Source organism: Zonotrichia albicollis, chromosome 5, assembly GCF_047830755.1.
Source record: "Zonotrichia albicollis isolate bZonAlb1 chromosome 5, bZonAlb1.hap1, whole genome shotgun sequence".
Classification (NCBI taxonomy): domain Eukaryota; kingdom Metazoa; phylum Chordata; class Aves; order Passeriformes; family Passerellidae; genus Zonotrichia; species Zonotrichia albicollis.
In genome coordinates this window covers 37,980,202-37,994,475 of record NC_133823.1, presented here as the reverse complement: position 1 = coordinate 37,994,475, position 14,274 = coordinate 37,980,202, and the positions used below count along the sequence as shown (strand labels likewise).

Sequence of the window (14,274 nt, the reverse complement as noted above, 5' to 3'; positions counted from 1 at the left end):
TAGCCCTTAGAAAAAACAATTACCAACCTTATATGAAGAATTACAAGCTGCAAAACTTTAAGTAGAATGATAGTGAATTTATCACAAGGTGAAAAATAGATTTTTTAGAGTTTTTAGAATGGGGATTCAGAAAGCAAGATAGAAGAATCTAAGCATATCGAGCCTTTCTCCTTCTTCTTCTTCTTGGCCTCCATCTTCTGCTGTGATGTTGGCACTTTTAGATTGGTTTAAAGTAGAAACTCTGTCTAACATAGGTGATAGGTATTGGAAAGTAATTGTAAATATTGTACACGTAGTTTTTGGTATAAAAAGATAACACCATGCCAGGGGCAAGCAAAGTGCCTCTCACTGTCTTGCTGAGTGGACCTCAGCAAGTCAAGAAAAATAATTTTATAGATAAGATACAATAAACAACCTTGAGACTGAGAAATGAAGAGCTCTGACTCCTTCTTTAAGCACTGGGCTAAGAGACTTTCTAACATATCTCAGAGTCACTCTGACCAGCTTAATACCCCGAGAGCAGGTATTACAGTGACTAATGTTGCTCACTTGCCTAGGCTCCTGTATTTTGTTAAGGAAGGGCCTTATGACTGAAGAAAGAGAAGCAAACATTGTTTCTCTTCCATAAAAGGGCTGCCTAGTGTCTCTGATGAGACACCTCAGTTCAGGCTGGGATCTGAGTCTAAAGAGAAGAGTGATTCACAGAATTAGAAGGAAAATAAGCAGATCTTAAAAATGTAGAAGCCAGGAAGATAAGCCAGGGCAGGTACAGAAAAACAGATGTCTTGCTCCTGCAATGCTACTTCTTTTGGTCCTGAAGGACAGCTTGTTCTTCACTGGGTTAGAAGTGACTGATCCTTCTGGGTTAAAATTCAGTAGAAAAGCTCAGGGCTGCAGCTGAGGTCCTACTTCCAAGCATGCAGGGTGGCAGTTTTGTAGCCATTAATTGTTGTCCTGGCTGTTTCCAGGGCCTGAGTCCTTGTTGGGTTGCAAGAATGTACCATTATGGCCACTGTTTTTTTCCAGGCTTGCCAGCTCCTATGATATTTCTGTGGTATTGACACTTCACCTCAATCTAGTTTTCCTCTGCAATCTGGTTCCTCTGAAATCTGAATGGGGCAGCACTCAGTAAAGTAATGGAAGTCATGTGCACAAGGCTGAGCTTATAAGCAAATCCTTGCAGGGTCAACACTGCATTATCAACAATGCATAATATGCATTATTTTTTCAACTGTCGTAAATTTTGAGTAGTGATTAGTTGGATATAGTGACAAATACCATGAAAACTATAGGGTCTACTCCATAGTTCAAAGTAATACTTACATTATGGTCTGAAGAATGGCAGAAACAAGGAGAAATGAGAAATTAGAGAAGAATTTGGGACAACAATCTGGCAGTTATTGTGAAATTATGAAATGGTTTCATTTAAAAGGAACATTAAAGATCATCTAGTTAATCTTGACTTGGGGACCTCTGTCAGTAGGGTCCTGCCTGCTCTCTTTAATGTGCCAACTGGTTAATCTCTTCTCCTAGAAAACTTCAGGATGATAGTGGGTCCTGGAATGCGTCATTGGGACCACATAGAAATTGTGATATTGGAATATATTGAGTCTGCAGAGGCCTCTGAAAGCACCAGAAGTCAACCCACAAAGAGAAATTGTACCAGTCTGATAACAGGAAGAGTATTTTTAATAGCTTTTTTGCATTGGTTTCTTTTTCTGCCTCAAGCTATGCAGGAGCATTTTAAGCTTACAGAGGAAACACTATGCAGTGATAAAGAAGGAATTTGGAGATTGAGGTGAAGTTAACTCTCAGTGTCTCCCTCAGGACACCATGTATCTTATGCTGAAGTAATAAGACAATACAGCCTTGGAAATCATGGTGACAATAAGGCTGAACCATGATGAGCGGTGACAACCCTGGAGATCCATTAATATCCCTCATCCATAAGATCTGAGCACGCATCATCTAGCAGTGTGGTGTGTTAGCATGTTAACTATGATCTGTAGAAAAATTTCTGAAGTTGTCAATGACTTTGCTGGGAGTTTGCTGGATAAGTACACGGTTATTTGGCTAATAATTAGAATAATTTCCTGTTTTTATTCAAAATGGTCATTGTTTATTGTTGGGGCTGTGCTGCACAGGACCAGGAGTTGGACTTTGATGATCCTTGCATGTCCTTCCAATTCAGGACATTTTTTGATTCTATAATTTAGTATCCTTACACTTTTTTTAAAGTCTGCTTATAATCATGACACATTCTTTTAGGGTATGTAGGGAAGGTTTGACAACCAGTCTGAAATAGCCCTGGAAATCTAGTTATAGGGCCAACACATTTTCAGGAGGTTGTGAGACATTTGACTACTCCTTGAGCTCAGCATATTTTCCCAATGCCAGGCATTGTCCACTCTGAAAAGGAGCCAATAATTTAAGATCATGAAGAAGCTCAGCTGTGATTCTGACATGCAGGTAGTCAGGTGTGGGCAAATATAATTTCTTTCACTTGGGAAAAATATGGTGGTTGTGAAACTGTGTTCTAATGCAGAAGTGTTCCAAAAATGGAAAGAAACTGGATGAGTAAGGGGTTCAGCACCAAAATAGCACCTTATCTAAGCATAATCTTTCTTTTTAAAATGTACAAAGCACAAGCTTCAGCATCAAAACTGGTTGCTGAAGAATTCTAAATAATAATAAATTATTTTTCTAAAGATAGGTTTAAAGATTGGCTATGCTATGAGGTACCTATTTGTAATGAAATGCCAACTCCTAAGTACACTTATGCAAACACAGCATTAATCACTTCACTTGTGTTAGCAGCCAGAGCTGGTAAAATTTCAGTGACTGTAATGAAGGAAAAGAAAAGAGAGGAAAGGAGAAAATAATTTATTTCCATTTAAAGCAATGGAAAGCAAAATTCTCCCCTAGTATGCATCTGCTTAATAATATAAATTTTCTTATTTTATATGTAGATGCTTTATACATAGAGTCCTTGAAATCCTTGAAGCCCTTTGCTTCATGGTGGCAAAGGTGGCAGGGGAGTAAGGTGCCTGTAATGATGCAGACATTTCAGAGCTAAACCAGTGCTGTGGAGGACATCAAGCTTCTGAGCTTGATGTTTTGACAACCAGATTATGGAGAAAGGACACTGGCCTTCAGTGGATGGCTAACAATTTTGTTTGCAACAGTGCTTGCTGGAGGGAAATGGTAAATAATCCAATCTTCCCCAGGTAAAATTCTTTCCATCTGGTCTGTAGTACATGCAACTAGTATGTAAAAAGTATTTGTCAACTGCACAGCTGTTTCAGTTCAGTGATTGAACTTGTTACACCTTCTGACTGTGTACCAGACACACAAAAACAAGGATTTTTTTTTAATTAAATGCAATATTTTAGCATGGAGATGTCTAGCCCTGTTTTAAATATCTGAGCAGATAAATTAGGCTACTTGCCAAGCAACAGTGAGGGTGGGATTCAGCTGCCCTGGTTTTTCCCCTATTTGTATATCTGAATCTGACCTATTGATCCCACATTCCCTCAAAATTAAAAGGGGAAATATATATATTCCAAGGAAAATGTACTTATTTTTAAAGGGAGAAAATAAAATCAGTCTGATAAATTATCCTCAGGAGCTGCATGTTTATCCCTCTTGATCAGAAAGATTGCTTAGAATGATTCATTCATTCTCAAACCATTTCCTTTGAGACAGCTAACAGTTTTATGTCAGATAGTCACAAATTTCAGTATGTTCTTCTATTATCACACCACTCAAAAGATTTTTCCTTTGTGGTGTTGTCCTGTTTTATAACAAAGTAATTTTTCCAAGTACATGAATGAAAAAGTCCAGTTGGTCCCATCCCATCTTTCTATTTTAGTATGGTAAGGAATGAAACCTGCCAGCACTGCCTGTGCATTTGTGGACCTGTGTCCTCATCTTATGTCCTGGCCAGCTGTGATTGGATGCTCAAAGGCATTCTGTGCCCTACAAAATTGTTATAATTTTCCTGAAATAAAGAAATCTTTGCATTTTTCTGTTTGCAGTTACAATGCCTGGAAAACTTTTTGAAAGTGTTTAGGAAGCTGGATGCTGGCAGCAGGAGTTACTTCTCTGTTCCAGAACTCTAATCTCAAAATCCCTGAAAGTTCCTGATAAAGCAGGAAAAAGTTTGGCATTCTCTCTCTCTATTTGATCTCAATTTGAAAAGGCAAATTAATTTTACATCTTTTTTGGAAGAGCTTTATAAAAAAGCTGGCCAAATACAAAACCCAAAACCCCTTTGCAAAAGTGTTATAAATTAACAGAGGATATTCCCATGACTAGCAGAACAGCACTTGTGTTGTCCCAGTTGCCTGTCCTTCTAGCCACATCACACACTTCTCCTAGGGATGCACATCTTTTACCTACTTGTTGCTTGCCATATCCAGTAGTGTAAGTTGCATTGTGGAGGGGTGGTAGAAGCTCTTTCTGGGAGTATAAAGCAAAGCTGACTGTAACACAGTTTCTAACTGTGTGTAATATACAACAAACAAAGAAAATCAAGGAAAATTCTGCCCCTCTGCTCTGGTGAGACACCACCTGGAGTGCCACATCCAGTTCTGGGGTCCTTAGCACAGGAAGGAGATGAAGCTGTTGCAGCAAGTCCAGAGTGGGGACACCTAGTTAGTTAGAGAAATGGAGCACCTCTCCTATGGGGAAAGGCTGAGAATTGGAATTTTTCAACCTGGGAAAGAGAAGGCTTTGGGGTGACCCAATTGTGGCTTTCTAATACCTGAAGGAAGCCTACAAAAAAGATGGAGAGAGACTATTTACAAGGGCATGTGGTGACAGGACAGGGAGGAATAGCTTCAGAGTGAATGTAGGTTCAAATTGGATATTTTAAAGAAACTCTTTACTCTGAGGGTGGTGAGGCACTGAAACAGGTTGCCCAGAGAAGTTGTGGATGCCACACATCACTGAGGTCTTCAATGCCAGGCTGGCTGGAGGTCTGAGCAGCCTGGTCTTCTAGTGGAAGGTGTCCCTGCCCATGACAGACAGGTTGGAATGAAATGGTCTTTAAGGTCCCTTCCAACCCAAATCATTCAATGATTCTCTATTAATTTCTTGGAAAGAAGATGCAAAGCTGCAGCATGGAGACTTGCAAATAACTTTTGAGAAGATGCAATATTTGGTGAAGAACAGCAAACCATATTGCTGCTTGGAACCTCCTCACCATGGAAAGACCATTTGACCTCACAGAGCTGGATTAGCTCCTCCATAAGCACACTGAGGGAGGCTGGCCTTTCTTTTAAGTGTAGACTGTTGTGCCTAGTTGCAGCATTTTTTCTTGGAGGAATATTTTATGCACTGAGTACCAGAGGCAGAAGGACCTGTTCTCTACATGACTTCCCTTCCATGATCAGTATAATTGTGTGTTTAAGACAAGATGAGGTTATTTTCTTCCCATGTATCTTTATAAACATGTGACTGCATAGTTGAACTAACAAAATGAGCATGAGGAGCCACTGAAATATGTACTGCTTACCTGTTTGGCAAGGTCTCAAATTATGCAACTCCACTATGTCTTCTTCTTGTAGCGGCTATAGCTTCTGGATGTCCAGGGATCTGCCACCTGAACTAGCTGAGGAATACAGGCAGTATATGCATATAGCTAACAAGCATGTAGGAGTCCCTTATTTGCTTTAACATACTCTCTTTTCTGCAGATGGTGCCTTGAAAGCAGTGGTACCTTTATCATAATTGTATTCATTTTCCTAGATCTTTGCTGTCCAGCAGGTTTTGACATTATGCAGTAAATTATATACTCTTGTTTACACTTTTTTCCCAATTACTCTATTGCCTTTTCTAGACATCAGAGAAAATTTAAAACATTAATTACTATTGCTATTATTACAGCAATGATTCTGGCAATTATTTCAGTAATAAAACTCCAGGAGTAGTTTTTCTCTCATTTCTTCAAGAGAGGAGAAGGTACTGTACAAAAACAGTTTGTGGCATAGAAAAATTACTACTACATCATATGATAAAAAGGCATTTTGTAATTGAATAGGAAAGACTTGGGTTATATTGATTCCCTTTGAGCATTCCAGTGTATAATTGTGTTGGATGGGATACATACTGTCTCAGGGTTTCCTGAGGTTCTTAAAGTTTGGTTATCTGTTCTCAGTGAATGTCAGTGATCCCTGTTACACTTTTCTCAGTTTAAAGCCATGTGGGGTGTGTTTGTTCGATAGATTTTGTTGTTATTGTTCCTTCTACATATTCCAGTCCTGGAACCCCAGCAGTAATGTCAGTAAGGGTAAATTATTTCCATACTACCACGTTTAGGGGAAAACTCTATACCCTAACCTTTACTCATGGCTGTAGTAGTATCACTTCTTGTAGTGAATAAGGTTGTACAGATGTATCATAAACCTGTCAGGGCAAACCTTGAGGTTGCCCTAGGATATATTGAAGAACATTTTAGTTTCGGGGGAAAAGTAGAAAAGACAAATCCTATATCTTAGTCATAAAAGACTGACCTTCAAAGGCTAATCTCTGTGAATTCTTCCCCTGGCATGGCACTAATGTAGCATGCATGGGAAATTGTGAGGATTGAATAAAGCCACATTTAAATGAATAACAGCCAAACCAAACTAGGAATTACTGAAAAAAGCTACACTGAATCCAGGTGTACTATGGAAGAGGGCCTGTACAAGCTTCCTCTGTGTGTAGTACACAATGGTATACACATGATCACATGTACCTCCAGAGGAGGAGAATGGAGGGAAAGGCAAAAGCCACAGTCTCCACTCCTCCCTAGCAGTGAGAAAGCACTGAAGCCATGTCACAGCTTCCTGCTAATGCCTCTAAACTGAACATCTGCTTCAAGCTGATACCTTGAAGACAAGACTAAACCCTCCCCTGGCTGACTACCATCTGATTTCTCCTTTGAAAGGTTGAACCAGGACACAGTGGTTTCTTAAAATAACATAGAAATTGCTTTTTAGGGGCAGAATGGTTATAAGAAGGTGCCCTCGAAGAGGAACACAGTTTTTAGCATTCATCCTTGATACTTCAACTTTCTGGAAGAATGTCTAAGCCTCAAGCTAGGAACTAAGGGAAGGTAGATGGAGGTACAGGTTGAATTACAATGAAGGCACTTTCTGCCAGGATCCTGGCCTTAAGGGCTCCAGTTGGACTGGGCCCTACTCTAAATACTTGCACCCTTTATGGGACTGAAAGTATAATTTTGGTGCTGGAATTCACAAGAGATGGAGATGAGCTCAGAGCTCAGGCACTGCCTGATTTCCACAAAGCTAGTAGGAGACCAAGATTCTCTAAACAAGTGCTGCAGGGTTAGCTGGTGTAAATATTTCTACATGCTCTGGGGGTAAAAATAACTTCATAATGTTCACCAAAAGCATAAGAACTGAGTCACAGACCCTGTAATGAATTCCCTGTTGCCTTGAAGGACTCCCTTGTTTGAAGGGCCTAATTTTTTAATTGCACAATCATTACATAGACTAGAACTGCACTTGGAGGTGTTGTATTCTTACAGTAATTAAAAATTAAATTACTTAACTTTTCAGACCATACATACTAAAGTTTAGATTTCCTGTTAGCAAAAGTGGGTTTTTTCAACCTAATTAATTGTATTACTTCTGATTAAGCATAATGCACATTAACATTCAGTTGCTGTAGCTTGAAGATAAATGTTAAACAATCTCTTTCCTGAATTTAATATTTTTTGTATGATAAATTTCCTAATTTACTATTCTGAGTTTGAATCTTATGAACTATTCCTCTTTCTTGCCATGTGATGTTTCATCCAATAGTCTTCAATGTTGCTTTTTCTCATCTTTTAAAACGAGTTTTGTTTGTTTTGATATGCCTATGTTAAATTCAGTATGCAGTATGTTGCATGGGTCCAAGTTTTAACCTTACATACCTACTAAAATGACTTTTCTTGTACTTCTTTCTATAATCAAGAGAATTTAGTGTTCTTTTCCTAAAACAGCCTTCATGCACTATGCAGGAAATTTTGCTAGAAATAGACATGATGATTTGAGACTCACTCAAGGCAGGAGGCAAATCTGTGGGATCAGATGCTCAGCAAATATGGAACTGTTGGCTGGAGGGTTTCCTTCCAAAAATCTGCCTTTGCAAAAGGGTTGCTGAACAAGCCTGCAGCTGCTTCAGTAGCTGTGTCTAATACACAGACTGTTCCACAGGCAAACAGAAGGTTTCCTCCTCCTTATAATTGATTCAATTTATAATGGAAAAACAATCCCTCTGGACTTCTAGGCACTATTTGATTCTCTCCAAGAATGTGGCAGGAGGGCAAGAAGCTGATCTGATTGGGGTGATCATTGTACCCTGGCACCTAAGATCCTCTGCTCTCCTAAGCACTTCTGGCATGGTCCTGGTTCAAATCATGCAGGCTACCTTTGAGCCTAGGGAATAGTAGCAGCATTCCACAGAGCTGTGGGACCACAAGACATAAACTGGCAGGATCTTCACCAAGGGAAAGGGATCATATCCATACCAATAGGGAGCCAATTATTGTGTGTATCTCTACTGGAACAGATCTGTAATTAAAAGCCTTTGTTGGTGCAGTTCCTTCTCTTTCCGGCAGTTGTTTCTTTTAAACTCATGGCTCAGTCCCTATAGGTGTAATGATGCAGCTCTTTGTGGTCACGGACCCAAGTACAATAAAAATACTCTTTTCTAGTTAGCTACTGACCTGATTGATGAGATGCCCCAAGAATGACTGTGTTGTCCTGAATTTGGGGACTTTGTTCAGTGGCATCGGCTCTTTTTTCCAAGGCTGGAAACTCCACAGTGTGGTACTACCAGCAAAGTCCCTAGGTCTTTGAATAATGCATTCAGACTAGTGTAAAACCATGGGAAGAAAGAAGAGTTCTGGTCTGTGTTATATACGCTCAAAGTCCATAAACATTTTTTACTTATTTAAATAGGAAAAGTGATACAGTCGAATTTCCTCCAGGTTTTGCCTGTTTCCTATTGAAAACATAAAGCTTTAAGATGGAGAGTTTATGCACAGGCTACTTGTTTCCCTTTGATCTAATTGGTGATGTTTTATTTAAATAATAATGCAAATAAATCCTTGGGATGAATTAGGGAGTTGGAGATGTTTTCAGTAATGCAATATTCTGAAGATCAACATAAACTTTTCTACTGTCTGAGTAAATAGCAAGAGAGAGTCAGTATCAGATACAGAACTGTAAACTTACATTTTGCTGTCCTTTGATCCCAACATGATTATTTGCTCTCGACATAAAGAAATTACTGAGGTGTGACCATGCTGTACAACTATTTTCTGGGGCGAGAAGAATTGCAGTACATGTAGGACATGGAATGTGTGAGGAAAAGAGAGGAATTCCAATAGCAGGAGGTGGAAAAGAGGGTATTAAAGGCATGGCAAAGGAAGGCAAGGCAAACTGTGGCAAAAGAGATGTGAAGGTCTAGGAATGAGAAAGATGCTAGCTGAAGGAAAGGAATAGGACATGATAGAGCAAATCATTCACCATTAAGATTTTTGGCCAAGCAGGTTCATAACACAGAATCTAGTATTTTGACGGCTTTGGGAATTAAAGTAGTTTATTTTCAGGAACAGCTCCTCTCTATTCATTCCCTGTGCTAGCTGCTCCTGGACAGCAGTAAAGGTTACTCCTATGCCAGACAATGAGCATTGCCAGCCCAGAGAGGCGCCCTACCTGAGACCAGGTACAGCCTTGATCAGGCCCAGCACAGGGGTCATCCAGCTCCCACCTGCTCCCAGCAAGGTTGGAAGGTGATGCTCATGGCAGAGCTAAAATAAATCCCAGGGGGGAAAAAGGCTAAAAGTCTCTGTCTGATAGGCACAGAAATGCAAAATAAAATCAAGACAAATGAGCTGAACCTCTGTCAAAAGACAGGGGATGCCTGTCCCAAGGGAGCTCTGTACCCCACTGCCCATGCTGACCCACCTGTGTGCACAGAGCATGGTGTGCAGGTGTGGGTCTGAGCTGGGAAGGCAGCTCAGCTCCCATGCCTGCTACAGCTGACTTTAGCAAATTCCAAAATAATTTTGGGGCCAAAAGCAGGAGGGTGAGCTCAGAGCCCTGAAAGAGTGGAGGGAGGGGAAACTTTTATCCTAAAGTCATTGTAAAGCCAAAGAGGGGTTTATCCTCCACAGCTAAATGAAAATGAAAAGGGAAAAAAAAAAGAAAGAAAAAAATGCAGGATAGCAACATTGGAGAGACAAAGACTGTCATGGACCAGTGCGAGTTTGCAAAATTATATGCAAATGACCCCAGTTTTTACCATGGTGGCCCTCTGCTAATCCCACAGAGAAAATCTACTTAGCAAAGGAAAGTTTTGTTTAATTTGGTTAACAGGGACCAAAATGCTGAATATATTTATATTTTCAGGGAAATGCCCTATCTTTAATGCTTCAGGCACAAAGTGGGATCACAAGAGCTTAAAGCTCACAGAATATAAGTCATATAGCATTTTGACCATATTCTGCACCCAGTGCTGATAAAAATGAGTGTTGGACATTTGTTTTCATAATAGGCACCAGCCATTCCTGCTGCTGAATGTGTTTGGTTGAGTCCGTATTTCTGTGTACGCTGACCGAAAGAGAAGTTCCCTCTGGATTTACCATCCTAAAGGTGTCCCGAGGAAATGGTGGTGTTTTTCTCTCCTCCCTAGCTGACTCCTCACCATCCCGCCGTGTGACCTTTTCCCCATTAATCTGGGATAGGAGCTTTTCCTGTATTTACAGGTTAAATGGAAGATACACATTCCACTTTTTACTCATTGTAATGAAGATCTTTTTGTCTGTCTCCGAATAAAGGGTCGGGTTGGTTTACAAATTGCGGGTCAGCCCATTCCGCGACCTGGGCAAACAGTTCAGGTCAAATCTCCTCAAAGCCTCCCCACCCAACTGGAATAAGTTAATTTACCCCTCGACGGCTCCGGCCCCGCCGGGCATGGCCGGGCTGCCCGGTTTCCGGGGGCTATGGAACACCCGGGACGCTCGGTTCAGGCGGGGCTGGAATTGCCCCGGCGGGAGGGAGCCGTGCGCGACTCCGCGCCAGCGGCGAGGCTGGAGGGACTCGCTCCCGGAGCTTCCATTGGTTTTATTCTCAGCGCCTGCCCTCCCCGCCCCGTCCTGTGCCTTCACCATTATTCATCCTCCTCTGAACGAGCTGCGCCGCGGAGAAATTCTCTGACAGAGCACAGGGGAGACGCGGTTTGGACACGTGCCCCTGGAGCATCCCTCCACGGGCGCGTGGGAGGGCAGCACCCGCAGGGCTTGCGGGCGAGGGCGGCATCCGCCACCTCCGGCGTACGCCGGGACTCCCTCCCAGCCCCCGGTGACAGCCTGCGAGCAGACGCCGGGCGGCACCGACACCCGGCCCGTCACGTCCTGCCCCGCCTGCCCGGAGCGCCGGCCACGGCCGGTGCGTGCAGCAAGCTCCCTGGCCCTCGCTGACCACGTCTCGCTCGTTTCTTTGCCCTGGTGGCTGCGTGGGGAGACTCCCACCGCCACCCGAGGAAGCTCCCTCACGGAAACAAAAAGCAGCGGCGGGTATAAACTTTTATTCCAAGGCATCACTTGTACAGGCACTGGACCCCGAGGTGGGAAGGCGAGCGGTTGGGGGCAGCTTCAGGCCCTCGGAGAGGGCGGGCGGGGGCAGATCTGGGCCCCCGGGGGCTCCTCCTCGCCATCCGGGACCCCTGCGCATCTCCCTGCCCCCGGCAGCCTCCCCGTGCGCCCGGGTGTAACCCGCAGTGTCCGCGGTCATAAATAGGTGTTCTTTCAGGCGGGACGAGTCTCTATAGCATGGAGGGGTGCTGGCCTGGGGGCAGCCCGAACGCGTTGGGGTGGGAATGGCCGAGGAGGTTGAGGTAGTGGCGGTCCAGCCCCTGCACGGATGAGAGGAAAGTGCTGCGCTGCTGGCCGGGGCTGGCGAGGGGTACGGCGGCGCTGGGCAAGTGGTAGGGCAGGGCAGGGTTGCGGGCGGCGCCGTGCCAGGGGAATGGCCCCCCCGAGGGCGGCTGGAGCACGCCCTCGGCGGGACTGTGGACGTGCCCTGGGCAATCGGGCCCAGGATGCAGCGGGTAGGAAAAGTCCGGCTCCGGGAGGGAGCCCAGGGACGTGAAGAGAGGCTCAGTAACGAAGCGTGCTTTGGACTGGAGAAAGGCCAGGATGCGGGCGTACTTGGTGTCTTTGGTCTCCATCCTCTCCACCGTTGTCAGGTAGTGGACCAGGTTCTTCATGCACTCGTGGTAGCCGTAGTGGAAGTAATTGGCGAACTCGGAGAGCAGCTCTGCTGGAAAGGAAAGGGAAGGGAATCGAGCTCCTCAGGGTCTGGCCGGGAGAGGAGCGGGGAAAGCCGCCTCCACACCCCGAGTGAGCCGGCGGGGGCCGCGGGAGGTCACTCCCGCCCACCTACCCTTCTCCCGGCCGCGGGGAAAGTCCGCCGAGTGCAGGGCCCGCAGGTACTGCACCGTCATCTCCAGGATCTCCGCTTTCTCCAGCTTCCCCGAGCTCTGCAATGGGCAGGGCAGGTGGGCATCACCTCTCCCCTGAGACTGCTCTGCGTTCCACTGGGCTGCCCTCTAGCCCCGCCGTATCGGGGGGGATATCGCGGCGCACCGGGGAGAAAAGGGCGTAGGGGCTGCTCCCCCCCGCCTACCTGCTTGGCCAGAGCCATGGGCACCGTCTTCCCTAGCTCGGTGAGGCAGCGGTTGATGCGGTCCCTCCTCCGCTTCTCAATCACTTTGTGGGAAACCGGGGTCCTCTGCAAAATATATGGGGCGCGTTAGTGGGGGAAGAGAAAACAGACGGATCCAGTCTCGCTGTGACAGCTGCCCCCGGCCCCGGTCTCGACCCCTCCAGGGAAGGCAGTCCCCAACCCCGCTCTGAGCAGCGGTGCCGGGCGCGACGCGGTCTCGGGGAGGATGATGATGCTCCGGTGGCCGGTCCTCTCCGCGCGGCCCTGGTGGCTCCCCGACTGCGCGGACGGCCCTGGCAGGGCAGCCTGTTTTTGTGAGGGAGCTGTGGTTGTTTTTTGTGGGGGGCTTTTCAAAGGGGAAGGCCTCGAAGGGCTCGGGGCTAGGCCCGCTTGGCGGCCCCGCAGACCCGTGCGCGCAAGGCGGGCGACGACTCACCCTCCGCTCCTTGAGCTTGGAGGCCATGGTGGGCTCTGCATCCCCTCTCTCTCCGGCCCCCTTATAAAGCCATCACTACTTGGGGGGGACCCCGGGGGGCCTCCACGGGCCCGCTGATCCCATAGGATTACGGGAGAGCGGCGCCGAGGGAGTGTATGCATTAAAGATCAGGGTGGAAGGGGGCGAGGGGATGAGGGGCTTTTTTTCTTCTCTCTTCTTCCTTTCTCCCCCTCCTCGCCCCCGTCCACGCAGCCGGGGGCGGCCCAGCTGTGTCGCCCCACGTGGACCTCGGGGACACACGTGACTGTCCCACAATAGCGGCGGGTATGGGGCCGGGGATGCGGCGAGCGGGGCGCAGGACGCGGTATCGCGCCCTGCGCCCCGCTCGCCACATCCCCGGCCCCGTCCCCGCCGCCAGTCAAATCCCCGGCACCCCCTACCCCTCCCCTTAGCCCCGGAGCTGACTGCATTTTAAAGCCTGTCCAGAGTCATTAAAGTAATTAAGTAAGCCCTTAATAGGCTGTTCCGCCCAGTTCAAGGGAGAACCCTTGGAGACGGAGTGGCCCCGTTTGTTCTCAGGCTTTTCTCACACGACTTGGTGACACGTCCATCTTTATAAGAGATGGCAGCGAGGATTTTTTTGTTTACACCGCTTTATGCGCCGGGGACACCCCGGCAGGTGTGGGACCGGGGGGCTGGCACACGATATCCCCCCCCATCACCCCCCCCCTTTTCTTTTTCCGTCGGCCCGGGGAGGCTCTCGCCAGCCTTTGGCACACGACGCTCCTTTTTTGTGTGGTGTGCGCGTCTGTGCGTTGTTGTTTTACCCCCCCTGCTCTCCCCCTCTCCTTTGGAGAGGCTCAATTTGTAGCCTATTATCCTATAGGAAAATGTCCCATTGAAAAGTATGAATAGTTTCATTGGGCCTAAATTTTAATAATGCGGGTCAAAGAAAAGAGGGGCAAATAAAGAGGGGATCGCAGCTGGTCCGAGAGTGCATTATTCGGTGTCACCTGCGAGCGGGATCGCCGACAGACCCCCTATTCATTTGCCTAATTTTGGTCAATTTAACAAACTTCAGGAGAAATTATTGTGGCATTGTTAAGGAGGGTA

The 14,274-nt window shown here is 45.8% G+C and overlaps 1 protein-coding gene across 1 annotated transcript; it reads right to left on the bottom strand.

The window, feature by feature from the left end:
• Positions 1 to 11,577: 11,577 nt before the first annotated feature.
• Positions 11,578 to 13,587, bottom strand: HELT (helt bHLH transcription factor). The gene is made up of 4 exons (XM_074541390.1): positions 13,162 to 13,587; positions 12,687 to 12,791; positions 12,444 to 12,540; positions 11,578 to 12,317 (listed from the first exon to the last, which is right to left on the bottom strand). The coding sequence occupies exons 1-4, from the start codon at positions 13,186 to 13,188 to the stop codon at positions 11,824 to 11,826; spliced, it is 723 nt and encodes a 240-aa protein (XP_074397491.1). The 5' UTR covers positions 13,189 to 13,587; the 3' UTR covers positions 11,578 to 11,823.
• Positions 13,588 to 14,274: the final 687 nt, after the last annotated feature.